The following is a 21,402-nucleotide window of genomic DNA, read 5'->3' as shown; positions in this document are numbered from 1 at the left end:
ATTTCTATTCTAGATTAAGTTTCTACTTATTTTATATGGTATTTCTAATGATTTAAAACTTAGTATTTGGGAATCTATTATCACTATATAATAACTAAACTCTTTTAAGAATTTTTTTTGATGTTTCCACCAAAACATAGTTCAATGGCATTTCTGAAAATAGTTCCAAAACTCTTTCTTTATATCAGTATAGTTTTCATAATAGATTTTTACTTTTGAGTTATGTTGTAATTTCAATGTTTGATTTCAGCATAGACATTTATTAAAACCAATTGCTACACAAAAATTTAGGACATGAATTAGATTCTTTTAATGTACATCATAACTCCATTAATTTCTCAGAAATAATGACTAATAAATGCTATTGCTAACCTTACAAGTCAACAACTATGTTAAGAAATTAGATTTTTCCAAGAAAGCTAAACAAATGTATATATATTTGTCTGTCCCTCACCATAATCACTTCATTAACTCAAAATATTCAAAGAAAATCAATCTAGAAGCTAATCACTCCCAAGCAATGAGTTTATTTTTCAATGCTACTTGTGATCTTTCTAAAAACCTGGATCCTATCAAAGCCTTTTTAAATTACATAACACCATATAAGATTGTTTTTCAGCTTTGAGTTGGATTTGGGACAATATACAAAATACTCTCTGTGCCATGGTTAGTTACCGGTGAGTATCTCAAGAACAAAACGGGAATTCAGGAGCCGGGCCTAACTCCAAACAAAGAATGACGTTGACAGTAATCCTCGAATAACAACACTCTTTTTCTCTTAAGACACATCAACCGTAATATTAACTGCAAGCATGCAACGGACCTCAGAGCTCACAAGAAGTAGTCTGGTGTTTTGCGGGTTGTGTCAGGCTCAATCTGCCGGGGAGCTGGATCAAACTGAAGGAAGTTCTGCTCCATGTTCTCCCCGATTTCTAGTATTGCAGCCATGTTTCCACAACGGTAGCAGTAGTTTGGGGCGCTAAACACTGTCACCACGTTCTTTTCCTACAACATGGAATATAGCCAGATAAGTTCAGGTTTATGATTTGCATGAGAGATCGATCATTCTAACCCGAGTCCAACCTGACACCAATTAAAACCCTCCATCACAAGCTGGTGGGCCCTTGAAATTAGGGTGAGGCCATTCGTGTGGTTGAACTGAGCAGCTATATCCTGTCCAAAGGTGTAGCCAGCCCCACGTGGTGATATTCCCCATCCGCAGCGATCATCCGGATCAGACCATAAAAGGTCGCACATTGGTCCTTCATGTGGAACCTAGTAAGGACATTGATGAAATCAACTCAGGCGGTAAAACAAATTAATAGACCATTCTATCAAAAAAAGGAAAAAAAAGCTCAGTTGTACCTCCTGTATGCGGTCTAAAGCTCGAATGTTATCCAAGGTATCCAGTGACGGTGAAAGACCCCCATGCAAACAAAAGACCTACAATTAGACCAAAAAGCATCAGATACAGACTTACAGTAAACACACTATAGTCAATACAGATGTGTGTTTTTGTTGGCCAAACCTGACTTTCGATAAGTGCTGTCAACGGCAAATAATCAAATAGATCAGTGAAAGACTTCCATACATTGGCATTGCCATACTTTCTCAAGCACTCATCATAGAACCCATACCTGGGAATAAGATAGATGTCGTACACTTGAGTGATTTGCCGACTTTCATGATTTCCTCTGAGAATTGTGATTCGATCTCTATAACGAACTTTCAAGGCCACTAAGAGTGTGACCGTCTCCACAGAATAGTACCCACGGTCTGCAGCAAGAACATTTTGTTAATCAAATGCTATGAACTAGCCCGAAAGAATGACAGTGAAGATCACATAAAGCAAACCATTTAGGAAAAAGGCCTCAATAAATTCGACAAAAAACTCACCTACGTAGTCCCCCATAAAAAGATAATTCGTATCAGGAGCATTGCCGCCAATCCGGAACAGCTCGATCAGATCGTAAAATTGTCCGTGGATATCGCCGCACACAGTGACGGGGCATTTCACTGGCTGCACATTCCACTCCTCCACCAGAATCGCCCGCGCCTGATCGCACAAAATCTTCACCTCCGCCTCCGATAGCGGCTTGCACTCCATCAATTGCTCTATTTGCCTATCCAGATTCCCATGCCCCGGCATTTTCGCCTCGAAAAAAAATCTATTAGCTGCCTAAATACCGATCTAAAAGTCCTTGAATCCAAGAACACAACAGAAAAATTATTTCCGCCGACGAATCGACGGAGATCTAGAATCGGAGATTGCTAAGAAAAACAATCACAAGCTCCTTCCCCTCATGATTTCTTCGAGCTGAAACTCGCCGCCATTCTGCGATTACAGAAAAGCTGATAAATTAATTGGATTTTTTTTTCTACAAATAGGAACTGTATATATACATTTGAATGGAGATCTCCGTGTGCTGTGTGTTTGTGTGTGAAGACCGAGACGAAATGGTCGAATGCGAAATGAAACTCAAATGAACTCCAAATGAAAGGAAATTAGAAATTTCTCGCCTATTCGATTTCAGTTGGATTTCGCTAAAGCATAAAACCTATCCAACTAGATGTAACTATATTTCTTTTCAACATATTTTTTTTAGAAAATTGTGTGTACAAATTTATATGCCTTTTTCAGGTTAGAGAATCTAAAATAACTTTGCAAGTTTGAATGGACCAAAGACCAAAACAGTGTCACTTCCCCTAACAAAGAATCTATCAAAAAGACTAAACCCACAGCCACAAACAACTTTATTTTCTTCCTTTATTAATCTAATTTTCACCTTTAAATGGGGGATTCCCTCTTCTTCTTCTTTTTTTTTGTGTTTGGAACACATGCCATCGACACAACTAATGACTTAAAATACTCAAATATTATAGAATCAAAGGCTTATATGTTACTCTTGTGTTTTTTCCCTTGGCGGCTAAAACAATTGTCTGTTTGTTTGTCTTTTATCTCTTGGTATTATAAGATAAGATAGCAAGTATTAAAAAATGTACTAATTATAAAAGTTCGATTATATTTTTTCACATAGTACAAACGAGATGGGAACCTACACTTAGAAATTATAACTAGTCTAATGTGGTTTATGTCGCACATCATTTGTAGCTGAGGTCGGGCACCTAAGCTTGGCCCGGTGGTCGACGAGAGCTGCCGGTTCTTCTGTATTAAACAAAAAAAATCAATGAAACTACATGTACATCATCGTGTTATGTTTATAAATTAGAAGTGTGTGATTTAGTCAGGTGAAATATAAGTACAGTTAATAAATAATTAAAAATTCTAGCTTATAATCAAGTAGAGTACTTAATTAGAAGGTAAAAAATAAAGTGGATGGGGCTAATGAGGAAACTCAGACACAAAACCAACATGAAAAGTTGAAAGCCCTCAAAAGTGTAGATAAAAATATGAAATTTATAAATGAGCTTTAATAAATCTGTCAAAGAAAGGATAAAGTGGTAGTGAAACTCTTTTTTTCTGCTTTATTTGCACAGTCTAATTTCGATGATAAAGCAAACTTTGTCATGAAAAATCTTAATTTATCGTGCAAATAGCTGGCAAATGCAAAACTCTAGCTCTTTATTGTATTTTGAATATAATCACAGAACAAAATAATGAAATTAAGCAATTCTTAAATTAGTAGTTTGAGAGAAAATGGGGAAAAAAAATGACTGCTTTGAGAGTCATTAATAGCGAAAATTTGACTTCAAAATACATAATTATACAACAGATAAATATTACTTGCCATGTCATTATTGTGTGTGCGTTTTACTACACTATGGGAGTAAAATAAAATACACATTTTAAAAACAGGACGAAATTATATTTTTGTATTTGCGAACAATTTTGGACTGACAAAATTACAATTTTATGTAGGAGCATATAAAATTGAGAGAAAGTACAAAATACAATAGTTTTAAAAAATTGTTAGTGCAATCAATTGGTTCGGGTCGGCCGGGTCTTGGTTCTATCTCTAATTATATAGCTACGTCCATAATCATAATATCCAAGCCAACGTGGTAAAACTATATTTCATATGATGCACGAACTAGTAAAATTAAATTTCATATGATGTAGCATCAGCAGATCGATTATTTGAAAATAGTAATAATGACAAACCTGTTATGAATAGGGTCAGGTCCATTGGGAATTTTTCTTTTGGTGACGTAGTTGAGATCAAATTTGGAAGAATCCCAAATTTGCTTCTCTCTTGCAATATTCCTTCCCAGTTCACGATGCTTCCAGTTTGCGGCAGCGACGGCGATGATCGAGAGCACCACGAGGAGCTGCAGAAGCAGGTGGAGGACCTTACTCATCTTTCTCTCTATTTATATAGTCCTATAATTGAAAAGAAATATGAGGTTGAGACAGATGTTTGCTTGTTAATATATGTGGGATTTGAGCTAATAAAATGATTTTCAAATTGGAAAAGTGGAGAGATATTAAGTAATGGTTTATCTTTACTGCATGGCTAGGTTGGTTGCTTTCTTTATGGCTTTCGAGTGATTCTCTCTACTTTTATCGAGCCGAGAGAGAGAGAGAGAGAGATATGTATATGGGAGAGAGTGGTAACACTTGCTTTATAGTGTGGTATAGCAAGGGTTTATATATTGAATGTAGCGTGTTAAGATTTTGTATATTCACTTTATTATCATGAATTGTGCTCCGACCGTCCTAAAACTATGCACGTTTAGAAAAGAACATGCTTAAGTTGAACAAGTTACTTACCATATAGGAATAAGGCCAATTCAAAAAAATTTAACTCTATCATGTACAATAATGTTATGTGTGTGTATGTGTGTACAAACACTATTATTAGTCATCATTTGATTCGTTAGATAAAATAATAATTTGCTTAAGTTGGAAATGTGATGAATAATCATGAAGAAAAAGCAGAACACGAGATTTGAAGAACCTCAGAAAAAGGAATGTATATTGTGCAATTACCAAAGAATCGCACTACAACTATATACGGAGCTTAAATTAGAAACTTTAAAAGTTGGCCAAGGTAGAGAGAGCTACAGCCACTATGAATATCAAACAAAAATTCCTAGCATGAGAAATTGCTATACTTGTTGCCTGTTGGGATATGATACATTCGAATCTAAAAATTGCTATATAGAAACTGAGGGGATAAAAAGAGTAAAATTTGTACAAACTTGGAGTATGATTAATTCCTCGGTGGTGTTCTAGGAGTTCTGGGGGTTCTCGGCGTCTTCGACTTGCTCTTCATGCTGGCTCTCCGGGCCACATCCCACGCCTTTTGTGGCACGAAAACGCCAGCTTGAGACGCGAAGAACGACTCATAACCGGGGGAGTCGAAGGCAAAACCTGTGTGCCTCGATTTCTCTCCTGGGAGTTGCATTATGGCGTAACTGCGCACCTCATCTGGGGTGAGTTGGCTCTGTCCGACCTCGAGTAGTCCGATCCTGCTTGTGTCCGCCTCGTGCCTGTGGATTTCTTGAACAATCTGGTAGTCGTAGGGGAAGAACCAGCGCTGCACCCTGAAAACAGAGCAAACGAGAAACGCATTGAACAAAGGAGAGGAAACGCCATATTTAGTGACGGGGGTGTTGGTCCTAAATCATACCCCATGTATAAGAAGTCGCAGAAAAGTGCAGCGACAGGGACGAGAATGAGAGTCAGGTAGAAATAGATGGTGCTCATCAGGACATAGATGACAAAATAGATGTTCTCCTGCAGAATATGGGGCGAAACACAGAGGTTAGTGTCTGCATCTGATTGGGATGAAGGGTGTTTAAACGAATGGTTAAGAAACATTACCTGCTCCTTGTTAGGTAGGACGACACCTGAGTAGATGAAGACGAATATGAACCAAAATAATATGCTTCCTCCAACACTGATGTGATGCCATCTCGTAAGTGTGTTGCACATCATGAGGAGACGCAGATTGACAGTCACAATAACGCATGTAAAGGCCATTGTACTAACGTCCCACAGGCCAAATAACTTCCCGGATGAATTGATGGCTCGTTTACTTGAAGCAACAACAACATAGTAGAGAATCAGTGATTGATAAACTGCAAAGAAAGCCCATGTATACACAACCCTCCATTTGAAAAAGGCATTCCTTATTCCTTCCTTGTACAGCTCGGGGTATTTCTTTGAAAGGGAAGCATTCACGTCCTACAGAAAATGCGTGCAAAAATCATGAATATTTTCCACATACAAAGTTGAAGAATAAGTTACGGGATGAAGCAAACATTCAAAAAACCTTGTCGAAAAGTCCAATAATGATCACAGGCAGTGCTGTGAAGATGACATTGTAGAGAGACTGGAACCAATCATCATAGAACCTTTGGCCAGAAAACCCAGTTTCGAAGGTGAACCAAAATTGAGTGAGCGTAAACATTAAGTTCTTGTAGAAGAAGTACGTAACAACCTACAAAAAATTTCGATGCTGGTAATTGTCTGTATAGAAAAAATGTTATCTACTAGGTATAAAACTCTAGAAGAACAAACCTTGCATATTCTATGATATGACCATCGACCATGCACCAGAAGTAAATCTGTCAAAAAGCGGAACTGTGCAATGGAAAAATCACTGGCCATCACTGCCTGCATACCTTCCTGCCCACTTATTCCTACACCAACATGAGCAGCCTGAATCATGCTAACGTCATTAGCACCATCACCTATACTAAGAGTAATCCTGTTCACCCCCTTTTTAACAAGGCTTGTAACCTGAAAGCAGAAAAAATGTTGAAGTCAGCTTCCAAGTTCGTATAACAGATGGATGAGGACAGCCAACGATCATGAAGGCTGATTGCCCAATCAACTCTGAATTAATAATATGTCGTCTGATGTGAGGGTTATTATCAACAGATGATGATAATAGGAGCTTTAAGAGTTGTTGGCAAAATAACAAGAATAAACAAGCGGTGACTAAAGAGGCATCCATGTCGAGATGGCAAGCTGTCTGAAGCAATTAATGGCATACTTTGATTCAGTTACGCATATACCTCAACTATGTCCAGCCCCTATTTATCAAAGTGATAAAAAAATGTGAAACACGCAGATGCCACCTTAGGAACCTTACTTGTGCCTTCTGTAGTGGAGAAACTCTGCAGCAAACTACGGCAGTGCAATTCAAGCTAAAATTTAGGAGCATTCCACGTAAACTGGGGTCCAATGCGTACATCAAACACTTCCCATCAATTATAAGTGCCAATTTTGGTCCTGAATCCATATGAAGATATTTTTGTGCTTCATCATGACAACTTTTAAGCTCATTCTTCACCATCTCCTTCATATAGCGAGCTAGCTCTATTTGATCACCCTATCATCAATTAACAGTTTAAGAGGTGGGATACAAAATGAAGGCTTATGTACCACATATAGATGGCAAAAGCATGAGTTCAAAGTATGGCTCTTGCCTTATCTTCAACTTCTCTGACAGCCTCAGTTTCTGAACTAATTACAAATTGCTTCATGCCATTATTTATTAACCTGCACGCTGTAGTAAAGATATAGTAGAATACATCAGCTAACAATTACTAGGTAGCAAACCAGGAAAAAAAAATGAAACCACCAATTTCACTACCATAGGCAATGTTTATTGCTGTTTCCATCTTGTCTCCTGTTAGAACCCAAATTTTAATTCCAGCTCGAGAGAGGGTCTCTATACACCCTGGTACTCCCTCCTGGAGCTTGTCTTCAATGGCAGTGCATCCAATCAAAATAAGATCTTTTTCTATTAGTTCTGCAACCTGAAAATTTTTATATGTTGGCTGTGAATACTGATGACCAGCTATTGAGTCTAAGAATTATTCAAGTAGCATGCAATTAGTAACGCAAAATAAAACTGCACCAGACATATATGAAAACACTGGCTACACATACTTCATCCAATTTCTTCTCTCTATCCCGCAGAGCAGATTTTGCATGAATATACTTCTCATTCCAACTTTCATATACATCAGGCTTCAAGTTTTTATAAGCCAAACAAAGAGTACGTAACCCAGAGGCTCCAAATTGCTCTAAGTGCTCCCTACTCGTTCTTTTCAAATCAGGGTTACCATCCGCTAATCTTTCATATATCACAGTATCGGCACCCTGTAAATCCATCATAAAGAAAGAAAATCGTCAAATTATTGTTTTAACTTAATTCCTAACCAAAATATAAAAAAGGCTAAAAAAGTAACCTTGCAGTAGAGTACTAGTCTACCATCAGGATAGCGGCAAACAACAGACTGGCGCTTCCTTGTACTAAACTATGCCAAAAGAGTTCGTTATTTAAAAACAGTAATGATTGTGTGCTAAAAAAGAAATTCAGAAGCAGATTATAAATGTCAGATTACCTGTTAAACTCAAGAACATTTAAAATTTCATAAGGAACATCCTGAACCTTTCCCATCTTGTCAACATGTGATTCCCGGACGAATATCATTGTGGGGGTACGTCTGCAGGTAAGCCATGACCCGTTCAAGCGATTATGTAGTCAAATATGTAAAGCAGCCACAATACTCACATACCTAAAGAAAAAAAAGCCAAAATTCTTTGCGGCTACTACCAAAGCAGCCTCATCAGGTGATGCAGCTTGATATCGAATCCTTTCAGGGGATTCATCACCTTCTGGAAGCACAGTATGGCATATTGCTAGGCACCTGAAGAATTCCTATTTCACTGACACCTGTACCATATACCTCTCCCCCAATTGAACATTTGAAAAACTCCATCAAGTTACGAGTCAAGGTCCCAGTTTTATCAGAGAAGATGTACTCAACCTATCAACAAAACAGATTAAAATGAGGTGAAACATTTGTGCTCAAACCCTTTAATGCTGGTGGAAAGAAACAAGATATCCCTTGAAAGATCAGCAAGGCAAAATATCCACCTGCCCAAGTTCCTCATTTAAGTTAGATGTCCGTGCCAATGCAGGGGTATTGCTCTCCGCATCGTACATGCGCAAGTCATTGTTGATGAATTGGGTTGATTGGATAAATTTAATCATCTGAATTAAACAAGAAAATCTGTTCATATTTTAACAACAGTAGCCTCAAGAAACAGAAGCAATTACCTCCACCGAAACATAGAGAGAGATTGGAATGATTGGCGAATACAGAGTTATATGGGTAAAAAATGTCAAGATAGCAACCTATAGAAAACAAAAGAAAAAACTAGAAAAATGAGATGGAAAACACACAAGGTGAGAACAGACAAGCAAATCAAGGCAATAAGCACATACCACAAATCTGCTATCAGGATCGAACTGTGCCTTTGATCTGTCAAATCTCAGATAGTAATACTTGCGGTTTATGAATATACCACTGAAAACGTCAAGAAAGTGTGGCATTACTTCTTTTAAAAAATGTGAACAATCTCGGCAGCAACCTTTTAAACTGAATTATGATAGGCAAACCTGCCAATTGATCCCAAAAGAGACATGCAGAAAAGAACAGTAAACAGTGCAAGTATCAGCTTGTCAAGTTTCTTTTCTAAGGTGCTTCTTTTGGAAGGGATTTTCATGGAGTTCATCATAACCTGAAATTAGACAATAGCAATCACTCATATAAGAACGAGTTCATACACGTAAAAGAAGTTGGTTCGGACTGAGAGGCAAGATCTGTTTATCAATGATCAAGTTTCCGGTGAAGGTATATAGAGAATTATTTGGTTGCTCACATTGGACCTCACCTGCATTACATCAAAGAAAGGCTTGTTAGTTTTTGTTTCCAAAAACACCCTGTCAGTTGTTTAATACACTAGACACTCAAAAATGTTTCTTCTCGTTATTTTTAACACCTATAATGAAAACCTTTTTTCAAGCCAGACAACAAAGAGTCAAACAAAACCTTTGAATTCAGAAACTTTGTTTGGTGATACAAAGTCCCAAGTCCTTTCCGGTGCCTTCCGTATCTTCAAGTTAGTTTCTCCATCAAGATTTGCAGTCTGCAAAACAACCACAATACGAAAATGAAACAGCTGACTTACTCTAATAATATCTCCAACTTGCAGCTGCTTCCAAGGGGTAGGTACCCAACTCCAGTCATGCAACACTTCTACGGTGGAATTATTGATTGACAAGTCATTTTGGAAACGTTTCTTCATGTAGGAACCAAAAGAATAACAAGGAAAAAACAACGTGAGAAGTAATTGGACTTGGATTCTTCTCTGGCATGGACTGAAGAGAGAAAATGATTGAGTACTCACCCAATCCTCCCATGCTTCCTTTATGAGGGACACAAGAAGTACCAGTGTCAGTGGAAGCACATTTGTAATTGGACTTACAGGACTGCAAGGAAACAAAACTTCATAAGAGCTAGGATTCTGTCTAAGAAAGTAATCACATTCTTGATTTTAAATTCTGTTGTTTGTTAAAGGATGTCAATTAGTTACTTGTAATTGGTTAATATAAGTTCATAATCCTAATAAGTACGGAGTAATAACCACACAAAGGATAAGTGATCTATTAGATTCATATTCCCTAGAATCATATTCTGGGGAATTATAATCCCCAACAGCATTACTCTCCTGACAAACATACGAGCCCTTACAATTTCAGAATATTCTAATTAAGGTCTTTAAAGACATTTGGGTTGATCAATAATCTTTGAAGTTTAGCACTGGATTAGCTAATCTTGATTCTTGAAAATAAAGCAACAGCAACATACCTGCTCAAAGAGCCCCTTTGGTAAAAAGGTAAATACATCATACTTTGTTGTTGACACAGAATTACCCTGAAAATCAACATAATTAATCAGGCTACCAGCAAGAGAAGTAATTCACACAGCTCGGGCCTTTGGTAATAAATTTCAATTTCAATATTGTCAAAGTTTATCACAATAAGCCAAATCGAAAAATCCCACCAGTAGCAGAAATATGAACATTCAACTAATGCGAGCTTTCAATAAATGGCCATAAGACTCATAATTATTTCGAAAACTGTTAGTTTTGAGAGTAACTACATCCTTCTCGTGAGACTCCGTCAGAATTTTGTGCTTGTAAATTCCATAATCTATAATACAGCCCAGTTGGGGTACAAAGTACTACGAGTATAAAGGATTAACACTAAGAGGATGCAGGAAAATTCAAGAAAACAACATAGTGAGACATTCAATACTTTTGGGCTAGGCATTGGCAAGACTGGATATAATCATATAAATGACACACAACACATCGTGCCATTGTTTTCAAGTTTCAAACCTAAAAGGAAGAGATAAATCGTAAGTAAAACTTAATCAGGGCAGTAACTGTCCTGCTTGCCCACATCTTTCTCTACCTCACTTGTCCTAAACTAAATCAATGCAGATCAGCATAACCATTAATAGTTTTACAGAAGGAGGTTCCCTGGCATCTCGTAAATACCTGAGCCAAAGAAGAAAACCTAACAAGTGATACCGAAGAGCACCCTTCAAGCCAAATATCCAAAGGAGAAGCCATTGTAGACTATCACCAGACCAACTAACAACTACAGTACTTCAATATCATGAACCCATGCAATCATCGGAGATTCAATACGATTCACCTCACTATGTATATAAATGTTCCCAATCAACTATTGTCAAATAAAGGTTTGTATCTGCCACTACGCAGATGATCATGATTGACAACGAGCAAAACTAGAGTTTAACAGCATCAAACTAGACCAAATGTTTAGGTACTCAAATTTACAGTACATCTCAAATAAGGCACCTAATCCTCCTCTTCCCCACAAACAAGTTCACCACTCCCATTTCTACGACAAATTTTCTCAAACAGTACAATAAACTTGAATAGTTTGTAATCAAAAGCACTAGATCGCTCCTCATTTTCCTAAATTCAGAGCCCTAAACACCATAAAATATCACATATCCAGCCCCATCCACTAACGCCTTCAAATTACACAAGACAATGTCATAAACCCAGGATTCATTTCCCCAAACCTCACGCTCCAAAAAAAAAAAAAAAAAAAAACCTTATATTTGGCGAGCGAATTGGCCTCGCGATCATTGCAGAAGATGGTCCTATGACCCAGCGCCTGCGGCTGAACTTTCCCCAGACGGACAGTTTGAGACGAGGCGACACGGTCGTCGGAGGGCGCGCGGTCGCGTCCGCCTCTAGATCCCCTCCACCCGGCCATTGTTTTCCTCCGATCGCAGCCCCAGATTCAGAAAACCCTACGATATTCCCGGAATTTGAGGAGACTGTGTCGAATCCCAATCAAATATTGGAGACAAGGAAGGGGGAGAAAAATGGGGAGTTGAGAGTTGAAAAAAATAAAAAATAAAATAAAAATTCAATAGAAATTGGGGGAAGTGATGGTTGAATTGCAATCGTGAAGGAGAGGGGCCTCAATTTCTCTCAATTTTCCCAATCCGCGTCGAAATGGGGTCATTGACCACCACGTGTAGCTCAGCTGAGGGAGAGTAGTGACGCAGTGAGTGAAGTCGTCGAATCTGGGTGAGGCGGCGCGTGAGCGAATGGCGGCAGTTGTGGTGGAGACGGTTGCGATTTGAAAATGGACTTTCACGGCCAGATTGCAGACATCAGCTACGACTATTTCACACAACAATAATTTTTTTCTTTTATTTACTCGTTTGAATCATGTGACGACGTGTTCTTTCTACGAGTGAATATTTGTGGGGATTTAAATAAATTATTTTTTGTGGAGATTGGGATATTTTCGAATTTGTTTCTAATTTGGGTAGAGGAAAGTTTATGTTCGAAATGTTATGTTTCTCATGAATTTTTGGATAAAAGTTAATTTTATGTGGTTTAAATTTTTTGGGATATTATTGTAGCTATTTTAAATGAGGACAGTATTTTTTATGCACTCAGATTTTTTTCCGTGTTATTTTATTATTAGCAGATATAGCAGTGGAGTATTTATCTAGGATCAGATTCTGTAATAAATGTTTATAATAGTATAATGTATCGTCTATAATCTATATATGCAAATTGTAACAATATATCAAATGTGGTTTGATTCGTTGCATTTAAAATCTTGAAGACCTTAAATATCATTACTGACCGCCTAATTTCGTATAGTAGGAGTACTATATTTCGAGAATTTGCAATCATATTGAATTGTGGAAAACAGATTGAAATATTGCAAATAATTATAGCAACAGCTTGCCACATTTAATTATATTGTTGAACTATTGAACATAGAAAAAACGTTAACTAAATGTCTTTGCATCATTGAAATCATATTTTACGTTCGATTATTCACGAGTGAGCTATGGAATTTCGGGGAATGTGACGTTTAAAATATCTACATGCAGGATCGATATATATGGAGTAATATTTTCTAATTTTTTCTATTTTTTTCCTGAATTTCAATATATAAATTTTGATTTTATGAGTTTTTTTCCGATAGAATTAGAGTTGATAGGGACTATACATCGTATAACCATAAAAAACTAGACCTAAAAATCTTAATTTAGTCCGAGTTCTGTTCAAGAATAAGAAGTGGATTTGCATATAACGAGGACTCTTATAGTCTATGTGGCTAAATGTGACTAATTAAATAAGGAGTACAATGGATTATGTTTTTATACATAAATAAATACATAGACTTATATATTTTTTGGAGTTTTTTTAACTTTATTTTTTTCAAATCTCTTATTACATGAATGTTGATATTCTCTCCTTTTTTCCTAACAAATTGTAGCTATATTTTATTTAAGAGGTAATTTTTGATTGAATACGAATTTTGAAAAATGGCATCTATAATATGGATATCATCTTCACACCCTTCTAGTCTTCTTCTCTCTGTCATATCATCATTTTCTTATGCATGCATATTTTGTAAACGTGACTAATGATGAGACACTGGGATTTAGTTGAGCTGCATATGGTGTCGACCAAATTAATTTTATTTCAAGAGTATATTCATGATTAGTTAACCCCAGGTGTCAAATATTCTATATAAAGTTTCTTTTAGCTATTAAAATTGTCATTTGAAAAGGTTTTTCATAATTTAAAGTTTTTTTTGTTTTACATTTTAAAAACTGCCCCGAAAAAGAGTTGGACAACAAATTATTTTAGAAAAAATTATTGTTGGGAAAACTCAAAAAATTCTGAATATTTAAAAAAGAAAAAATTCAAAAAAGTCTAAAAAAGAGTGATGGTTGTTTTTGCCACATTGACATTTACCAAAAAACACATCTACAATTTAGGGAAAAAATAATTTTAAAAAAAAATAAAATAATGCAAAGAGTTCATGCATTTAGATTCAATAAACAAATTTTTAAAAAAAAAAAAAACTAGATTATATAGAAAGTTCGTGCATTTACAAGTAAATGATTTTTTTACTATAAAATAAGATTTTTTGGTTCATGCACACTCAACCCAACTTTCAACTGTCTATAAAATGAAAAAATTTTTTATTAATGATCGGCAACCTACTAACCTTCGACAACATCAATCCTTTATTTGGCATTGTAAAAAACGTATACGATCCTTTCAATATCTCCAGACAACTTTATATATAAGGAAAAAAAATCACAACTAATTGAAAAAACATTGCAGGAATACGTAAATCCAAAAATAACAATAGTAGATTTAAAAATTTTGGGAGTTTGGAGAACCTTTGCCAAGATCACTCATTCTGTGACTCTTTCGTTGGAAATAAACCATGTATACACCCCGGTATTCCCCTTTTTGCTGCACAATGAAAGGGGGGAAATGGGCCCGTTAAAAGGGCATATGCTGCTATGGTTTTAAAGGAAGATCATAGTCATAGATTATAGATTTATTTTTGTTGAGGATGGAAAAAATTTTTGTGGGCATGATGTTCCCGGGCAAAACCCAAAATCTGCATGTGGGGGCACCCTTTGGGGACGAACCCCCTTTTTATTCACGTGTGCTCTGAGAACCCAAAAGGCCCCGGGGGTTTAAAAAATTTGTTGAGTGAACTGTAGAAAGAGGGGAAGACGAATGTTTGAAAATCAAGAAGTTCAAGCTAGGTGAGTTGGAGATCATGTTAGACGACGCACATCTTTTTTAAGGATATCCATTTATCTCCCCCTTTAATTTACTGTTTCAAATTTCAGAAAAAGAACTGCGACAGCAAAAAAAAAACCTGACCAACCCGGGTTTAGAGGTGAACGACCCCATCAAATAGAATTACGAAGAAATCCTCGTACAGATACAAAAAAACCTCAACTTGACGTTTTAAAAAATTTGGGTGTAATTAATTATCTCATCAAGCACTAGAGCTTTGCCAATAACCTAAAATCAGGGAAAATAAGGCTCTCAAAGTTCTATATTAAAGATAGATACCCTTTTAGTCTAGACAATAAAAGAGACATTACTATTGAGGAACAAACTATGGTCTAAAAACTAGCAATTCAGTTTTACTTTAACAAGGATAAAATTTTTCCAGATCGTTCTATTTTCAAAGGGGAACTCAACAAGTGATATCTTATGTCAAGAAACATGATACTTGTTGCCAATTAGTATTCTCATTCACTGGGTCCATCTTAATTATGGCCAACAAAGCAGATGAAAGCTAGAATCCATCCCAACAGCACAAATATATAGGGATAATGTTGTTTATTTCTGTCATTCTTATTGAAGTGCATAATGTTTATATATTTGTATCAATTTACAGTTAAACAAAGGTTACCAAACAAGAAATTACAGGCAAAAAAGTTCGGTTGACACATAAAATCGCATATTCTAACAGAGATGAAGCCCATTACTAATCTCATCAAAGTTCAGAAACATATCCATATACAGCATATATACAAACATTTAACAACAAACGGAAAAAATGGCCAACACTAAGTTGATAACTCACCTTATTACAACCAGGAACTATGTCCTGAAGAATTTTCATCCTCTCACTAATCTTTTCTCTCCTAGCCTGTACCAAGAATGCAAGAGATAGCATGAGAAAACATCACCCAAAATAAATACTCATCATCTACGATTCTACTTCAGTTATTCAACCATCAATCTAAAAAACTAGTACTAGTAGTTCAGATTTATTCAATCTTACTGATAACGAACAAGCAAGACAAAATAATCATAAGCACAAAAGCATTTGAAGGCAGATCATTACTCTTTCAGCTAAGCTATGACTATCGGTAGCTTGACCTCGTCTCGCTCGAACATGGATGTAGTCTTGCTTTGGAAGTTCCTCCAGCTTTGGCTCTCGCTCTGCCTCCACCTTGCCTGAATTCCCTTCCCTTTCAACTTTAAGTTCACTCACCGCCTTTAGCCGTTTACTATCACCTTCGTTTCTTCTTTCATCCTGCTCAAACAGAGCAACAATGTCACAATTAGGTATTGCTTGAATAACTCACATTACCTCAATCTTCAACCTAAATCTCTCTCATTTCAATCAGCACTATCCACAAACATCAAATTAAACTCGCCGAATTGCGATTTCAAATAGGCATACACTGTAATTAATAGTAATACTAATATAGTATCAGATGCAGCTACAGCAATTCAATACTATCAGTGCAAAACAATACCGATACGGTGTTATTGTTGTTGCAGCTGCCGCCATTGCTGCTGCTGGTGGAAGCTCCTCCTCCCTTGCCGCAATGCTCATCTTTATCCCGCCGCTTCCGAGAATCGTCACTCGATCTCTGATCCGTCAACATCGGACCCAAAGCCAAGCCGTACGACGCCACATTGGCGCTCATCTGAAACCGCGGCCAGATCTCCGCAAAGTTGAAGGCATCTCCTCCTCCTGCTCCACCGCCGCTCATTGTCTCCAGCCGCCGCGGATCCTTTTCCCCAAAACCTACTACCCGCCAAACGACTGCCGATACACAGCTGCTTAATTTATGCGTTGAAAATATAGGAAGAGAAGACACTTATTAGTTGCAGACTTTGAGTGAAGTGTCGAGCATTTTCTTTCTTATGGTAATCATATTTTCTTCTACATCTGGCTCACCTACACCGCACCAATAGAGCAGTAAGCCAGTACTCCTCCTTCCCTTATAAATATTCCCTCTGTAATTTGTCTCACTTTGACCGGACATGAGTTTATAAAAGATGAGTTAAAAAAATTAGTGGAATGTAGGTCCAATTTTTATATATTAATTTTTTAATAAAATGTGAGTAAGAATAAGTTAGTAGAATATGGTCCACTACCTAAATTAGTAAAAAGTGAAATGGAACAAACTATGTGGGACGGATCAAAATGAGAAAATGGGACAAATTATGTGGGACGGATGGAGTATATCCATATAGGTCATTTTGGAAATTTGGAATGCCCTTTAAAAATTGATCAATCCTATTTAGGGGTGAGCAAAAAAACCGAAAACCGAATATCCGAACCAAACCAAACCGAAATTTTGAAATTCGGTTCAGTTTTTTTGATTTTCGGTTTTTTGATTTGGTTCAGTTTTGATTTTCAATGAAGTTCGGGTTTTCGATTCGATTCGGTTCGGTTTTGATTTTCAATGAAATTCGATTTTTCGAGTTCGGTTCGGTTTGGGCAAAAAACCGAACCGAAACCCGAATGCACGCCCCTAATCTTATTTAAGAAAACTTTTCTATTTCTATTGACCTAGATTCATTCTCTACTAACAATACTCTCAATCACTTTTTATTTTATCTCTCTTATTTTACTAATCGTACATTAAAACTCGTATCGTTTGAAATATTGTCTATTTTTTAGGGACGAAGGGAGCATTATTCAAGGATAAGATTGGAAACTTCGGGAAGCTTATAATTATTTACACTAAAAAATTAGCTAGTATTGCAAATAAATACTCCACATATATAGGCATAAAATGTGATATAAAATTCAATTTTATTGCAAAACACAAAATAAACACGGAGGTCAATTTAAAATATCACACAGGTCACTGTTTAATTTTTATTAGGTTATTTTAAAAGAATGATCTTAAATGATCTAAAATGATATTCGTTTTTTCCAAATCCAAATTATAAAAAATGACTGAAAAACTAACTTATATGACACCCGTATTACCTAACAGGCTAACAATGATAATTATGTGTTATGCAATGACCATTAGATTACATGATCTTATGGTCTATATTTGGCTTTAGTTTCATAATAAGATCTATATTTGTTTTGATCATAATCCACCTCTGTATACATAATCATAAAGTAAATAAATGCATGCGAATATTTTTTTGGTTTATGAGTGGATGAGTTTATTAAACTTAAATTATGCTCAAATAATAGTCGTAGAGAATGTAAATTATTTATCTAGGAAAAAGGATATTCATAATTTTTCCATATTAAAACAAAATTTGCATGCCTTCAAGGCTTCAACAATATGATTTGCATGATTCAAAATTTCATCGCTAGTGATTGAAGCCATAAGCAACAATAGCGAAGTAGCTGTCATGTGCCTAACTTTGGCCACAATTTATCTAATTTAGTTAGACAACCATAGTCACTTTAAAGATTTCAGCCAACTTTCTCTAAATAAGTGTGCATTTTAAATATTTTCAAGGTTTTAATTATAATCTAGTCGGGGTGATTGGTTAACTAACTAGCCAAAACATACTTTTTCAGTTAGTATATTAAGCAAAACAAAAAATTTAATAATTAATTAAAATAATTATAAGTTTGTTAAAATTAAAATTAAGAAAAAAAAGAAGGAAACGATGATAGTTCAAATTAGAATCCTGCACATTATCGAGTTGGATGAATTTGCCGAGATTTATTTAATTATATTATGTTTAGGTCAATTCCTTATAGAAGAACAACAGTCGGATGTGAGTCACGGCCAATAGTATATCCACTCGTCCAAGTTGTCGGGCAGTTTTTTCTACTACTAAAATATACTAAAAAACAGAATTTCCTTATTCTCCAAGATTCGAACCAAGTTCATTTTTAACCTAATAAATTACGTAACAAATTCAGTAATTATACATTTTGATGCATCAAACTAACGTGATAAAAAAAAGTGGACCGATTCCATCCTTCACCTACTTACTGTTTTAAAAATCGGACCAGTTAATTTGAATAATTCAATCTCGAACCGATAACTTAATTTAGTTTGGCTCAATTTGCATATTATACTAAAAAAACAAAATTTCCTTATTCTCCAAGATTTGAACCAAAATAAATTTCATTTTTAACCTAATAAGTTACTACTACGTAACAAATTCCGTAAATAGACATGTTTGATGCATTGAACTAACTTGGTAAAAAAGTAGAGTGATTCCACCCATCTCCTATACTTTAGTGTTTTAATAATCAGACTATTTAATTCGAATAATTCAATCTCGAACTGATAATTGTACTTAGATTGGCTCAATTTGCATACTATACAAAAGATTGTTAGTCGAGCTGATGTGAATCGACAAAAAAAAAATCAACTGGTTCGTTCATGAACTCTCGACCGGTTCAACAAATTTTGCCCTATCAAAGAAATTTAATTTGTGATAATATGCAACATAATTTGAAATTTAATTATACTTATAAAACATCAATTTTTGTATCTACGTAAGTTATTAGTTCGTAATTGAGAGCATTATCATATTTTAACTGAACACGTGAGCATTTTCTATCTCATTTTTTAATAATTTCATTAGTTATTTTTACTCTTGTAAAATGACAGTGCGTATGAAAATTAATGTGTAATTAATCATTAACTTCATAATACAGATGAAGCACAAACGATTGTATTAAAAAGTAATGAAGAACGAACTCTATATATTTTACTCTGGTAAAATGATGTAGTACAACTAAACTATATGTATAATTAAATATTAACTTCATAGTAAAGATCGAAGTATGTTAAATTTTTAGGATATTAAAAGGTGGGCAAAGGGAACGAGCCCATGCACAAGATGACTTGTTGGGGACATGGGGAAGTGCTACTTGTTTCTTCTCTTGTTTGGTGTCTGCGGTAATTTCGAACGGTTCTTGGGTGCTAGCTGCGTTGGTGTTACCGTTTAGTGTTTGGCTTTACTCTTGTCGTCTTCTCTTTTTGATAGCTCGTTAATTGTTGTGATGTCATTTGTGTTTGTATTTGTGTTTGTTTTTTTGTTATTGTTGGATTGTTACTATTTTGTGGTCTCCCTCACCACTTGTATGGCTTGAGATTTTTCGCTTATAAAAAAATAATAACAACACATAAGAAGTGCAAAACGATTACTTTAAAAAGTAATAAAGCACCACCTCTAAATTGATAAAAATAATTCGCATCTACGGTTAAAATAGTAAACTGAATAGGATATTTGATTCACTACAACAACAAAACTAGTTAAGAACGTTTTATAATGCATTTAAAGACGCTAATTTGAGTTTATAAATATACCATCAACGCTTAAAAAACGTTCTTATTGTTGGCGGTGTCCCAACTAAATTAGAGAACGCAAACAAAAGCATCTTAAAACAACAAAAGATCAAGTTAATGTATCATAATTTAAGGACGTTTTCTTTTACGTCCTTAATTGTTGTTATTTTAAAAAAAAAAAATTACTCAATTAATTGTGTCTCTAAAAAATAGGTTTTTTTGTAGTGATTTATGTATAAAGTAACTAATTTATGTAAATATTTTCAATTAATATATTTTTAATTATATTTTAATACTTCTTTAGATTTAATTGTTTTAACTATATATAAATTATAGTTTATCATTCACTAATATTTTTGTAATATATACAGTATATAATATTATGGCCTTATAAACTTATAATTAAGCTATTTGACCCATTGAATTATAAACTGATAACTTTACTAATTATTTGTTAATTTTATGATATATATTATCTTACTTGTATACTTTAAATTAAATTCATTTCGATTTAATGCATGTGTTTGCAAACTATAGTTATGTCATGAGTAGTCGTATGATATAACAATATAGTAGTAATAAATACGATAAAAAATAATGAGACAATAACTGAGTGAAAATACAAATAACAATAGCATGCAAATCATGTCCAAACCGTGGCACGCCATGTGAGAAATTCCCTAAATCGGCGATGCAATTGCAATCTTTCAGAAAAAAATGTTTGTTTCATTATCATATTTATACTCATTATTTTTATAAAGAAAAAACATATTCCAGCATTTTTAAATATTTATTGTAGTATTTATTTCTAAATTAAATCTTATTTTCAGTATCTGTTTGATAGTACGATATGTTAGGGAGATTCAATATATAGATCAGAAAAACGGATATATGAAAGTCGTGATAATCATTTTCAGATCAAATCAATTTCGGTGGTTCTACCAAACTTATTTGATCGGATAAAATTCAGAGAAATCAGAAAATTCATATGTGTATTCGAGATGTATGAACCAGAAGAATTGATCAGATTTTGAAGAAGATGAACCGGTGCAGCTGTTGACGAAACAGTGCATCCGTTGGGAATATTAACCGAAAATAACTGATTTTCAAAAGGTTTCAAATCGCAAATTATTCATTTGACTTTCAGTAAATTATATTTTCAATTAATTTCTAATACAGCTGATCTCCTGCAGTGCGCTCACTTGGATT

General features: G+C 35.2%; 1 protein-coding gene and 2 pseudogenes across 1 annotated transcript; all 3 read right to left on the bottom strand.

The window, feature by feature from the left end:
• Positions 1 to 392: 392 nt before the first annotated feature.
• On the bottom strand, positions 393 to 2,470 carry LOC125208485 (serine/threonine-protein phosphatase PP2A-2 catalytic subunit-like). Its single transcript, XM_048108116.1, has 5 exons — positions 1,897 to 2,470; positions 1,529 to 1,776; positions 1,366 to 1,443; positions 1,084 to 1,275; positions 393 to 1,005 (listed from the first exon to the last, which is right to left on the bottom strand). Exons 1-5 carry the CDS (start codon positions 2,147 to 2,149, stop codon positions 832 to 834), a joined length of 945 nt encoding a protein of 314 aa, XP_047964073.1. The 5' UTR covers positions 2,150 to 2,470; the 3' UTR covers positions 393 to 831.
• A 2,416-nt stretch (positions 2,471 to 4,886) lies between these two features.
• Positions 4,887 to 12,461, bottom strand: LOC125208488 (annotated as a pseudogene).
• Positions 12,462 to 15,047: 2,586 nt separating this feature from the next.
• Positions 15,048 to 16,776, bottom strand: LOC125206782 (annotated as a pseudogene).
• Between the last annotated feature and the right edge of the window lie 4,626 nt (positions 16,777 to 21,402).

This window comes from Salvia hispanica, chromosome 2 (assembly GCF_023119035.1).
Source record: "Salvia hispanica cultivar TCC Black 2014 chromosome 2, UniMelb_Shisp_WGS_1.0, whole genome shotgun sequence".
Lineage (NCBI taxonomy): Eukaryota > Viridiplantae > Streptophyta > Magnoliopsida > Lamiales > Lamiaceae > Salvia > Salvia hispanica.
This window is presented reverse-complemented; position numbering and strand designations above follow the sequence as displayed.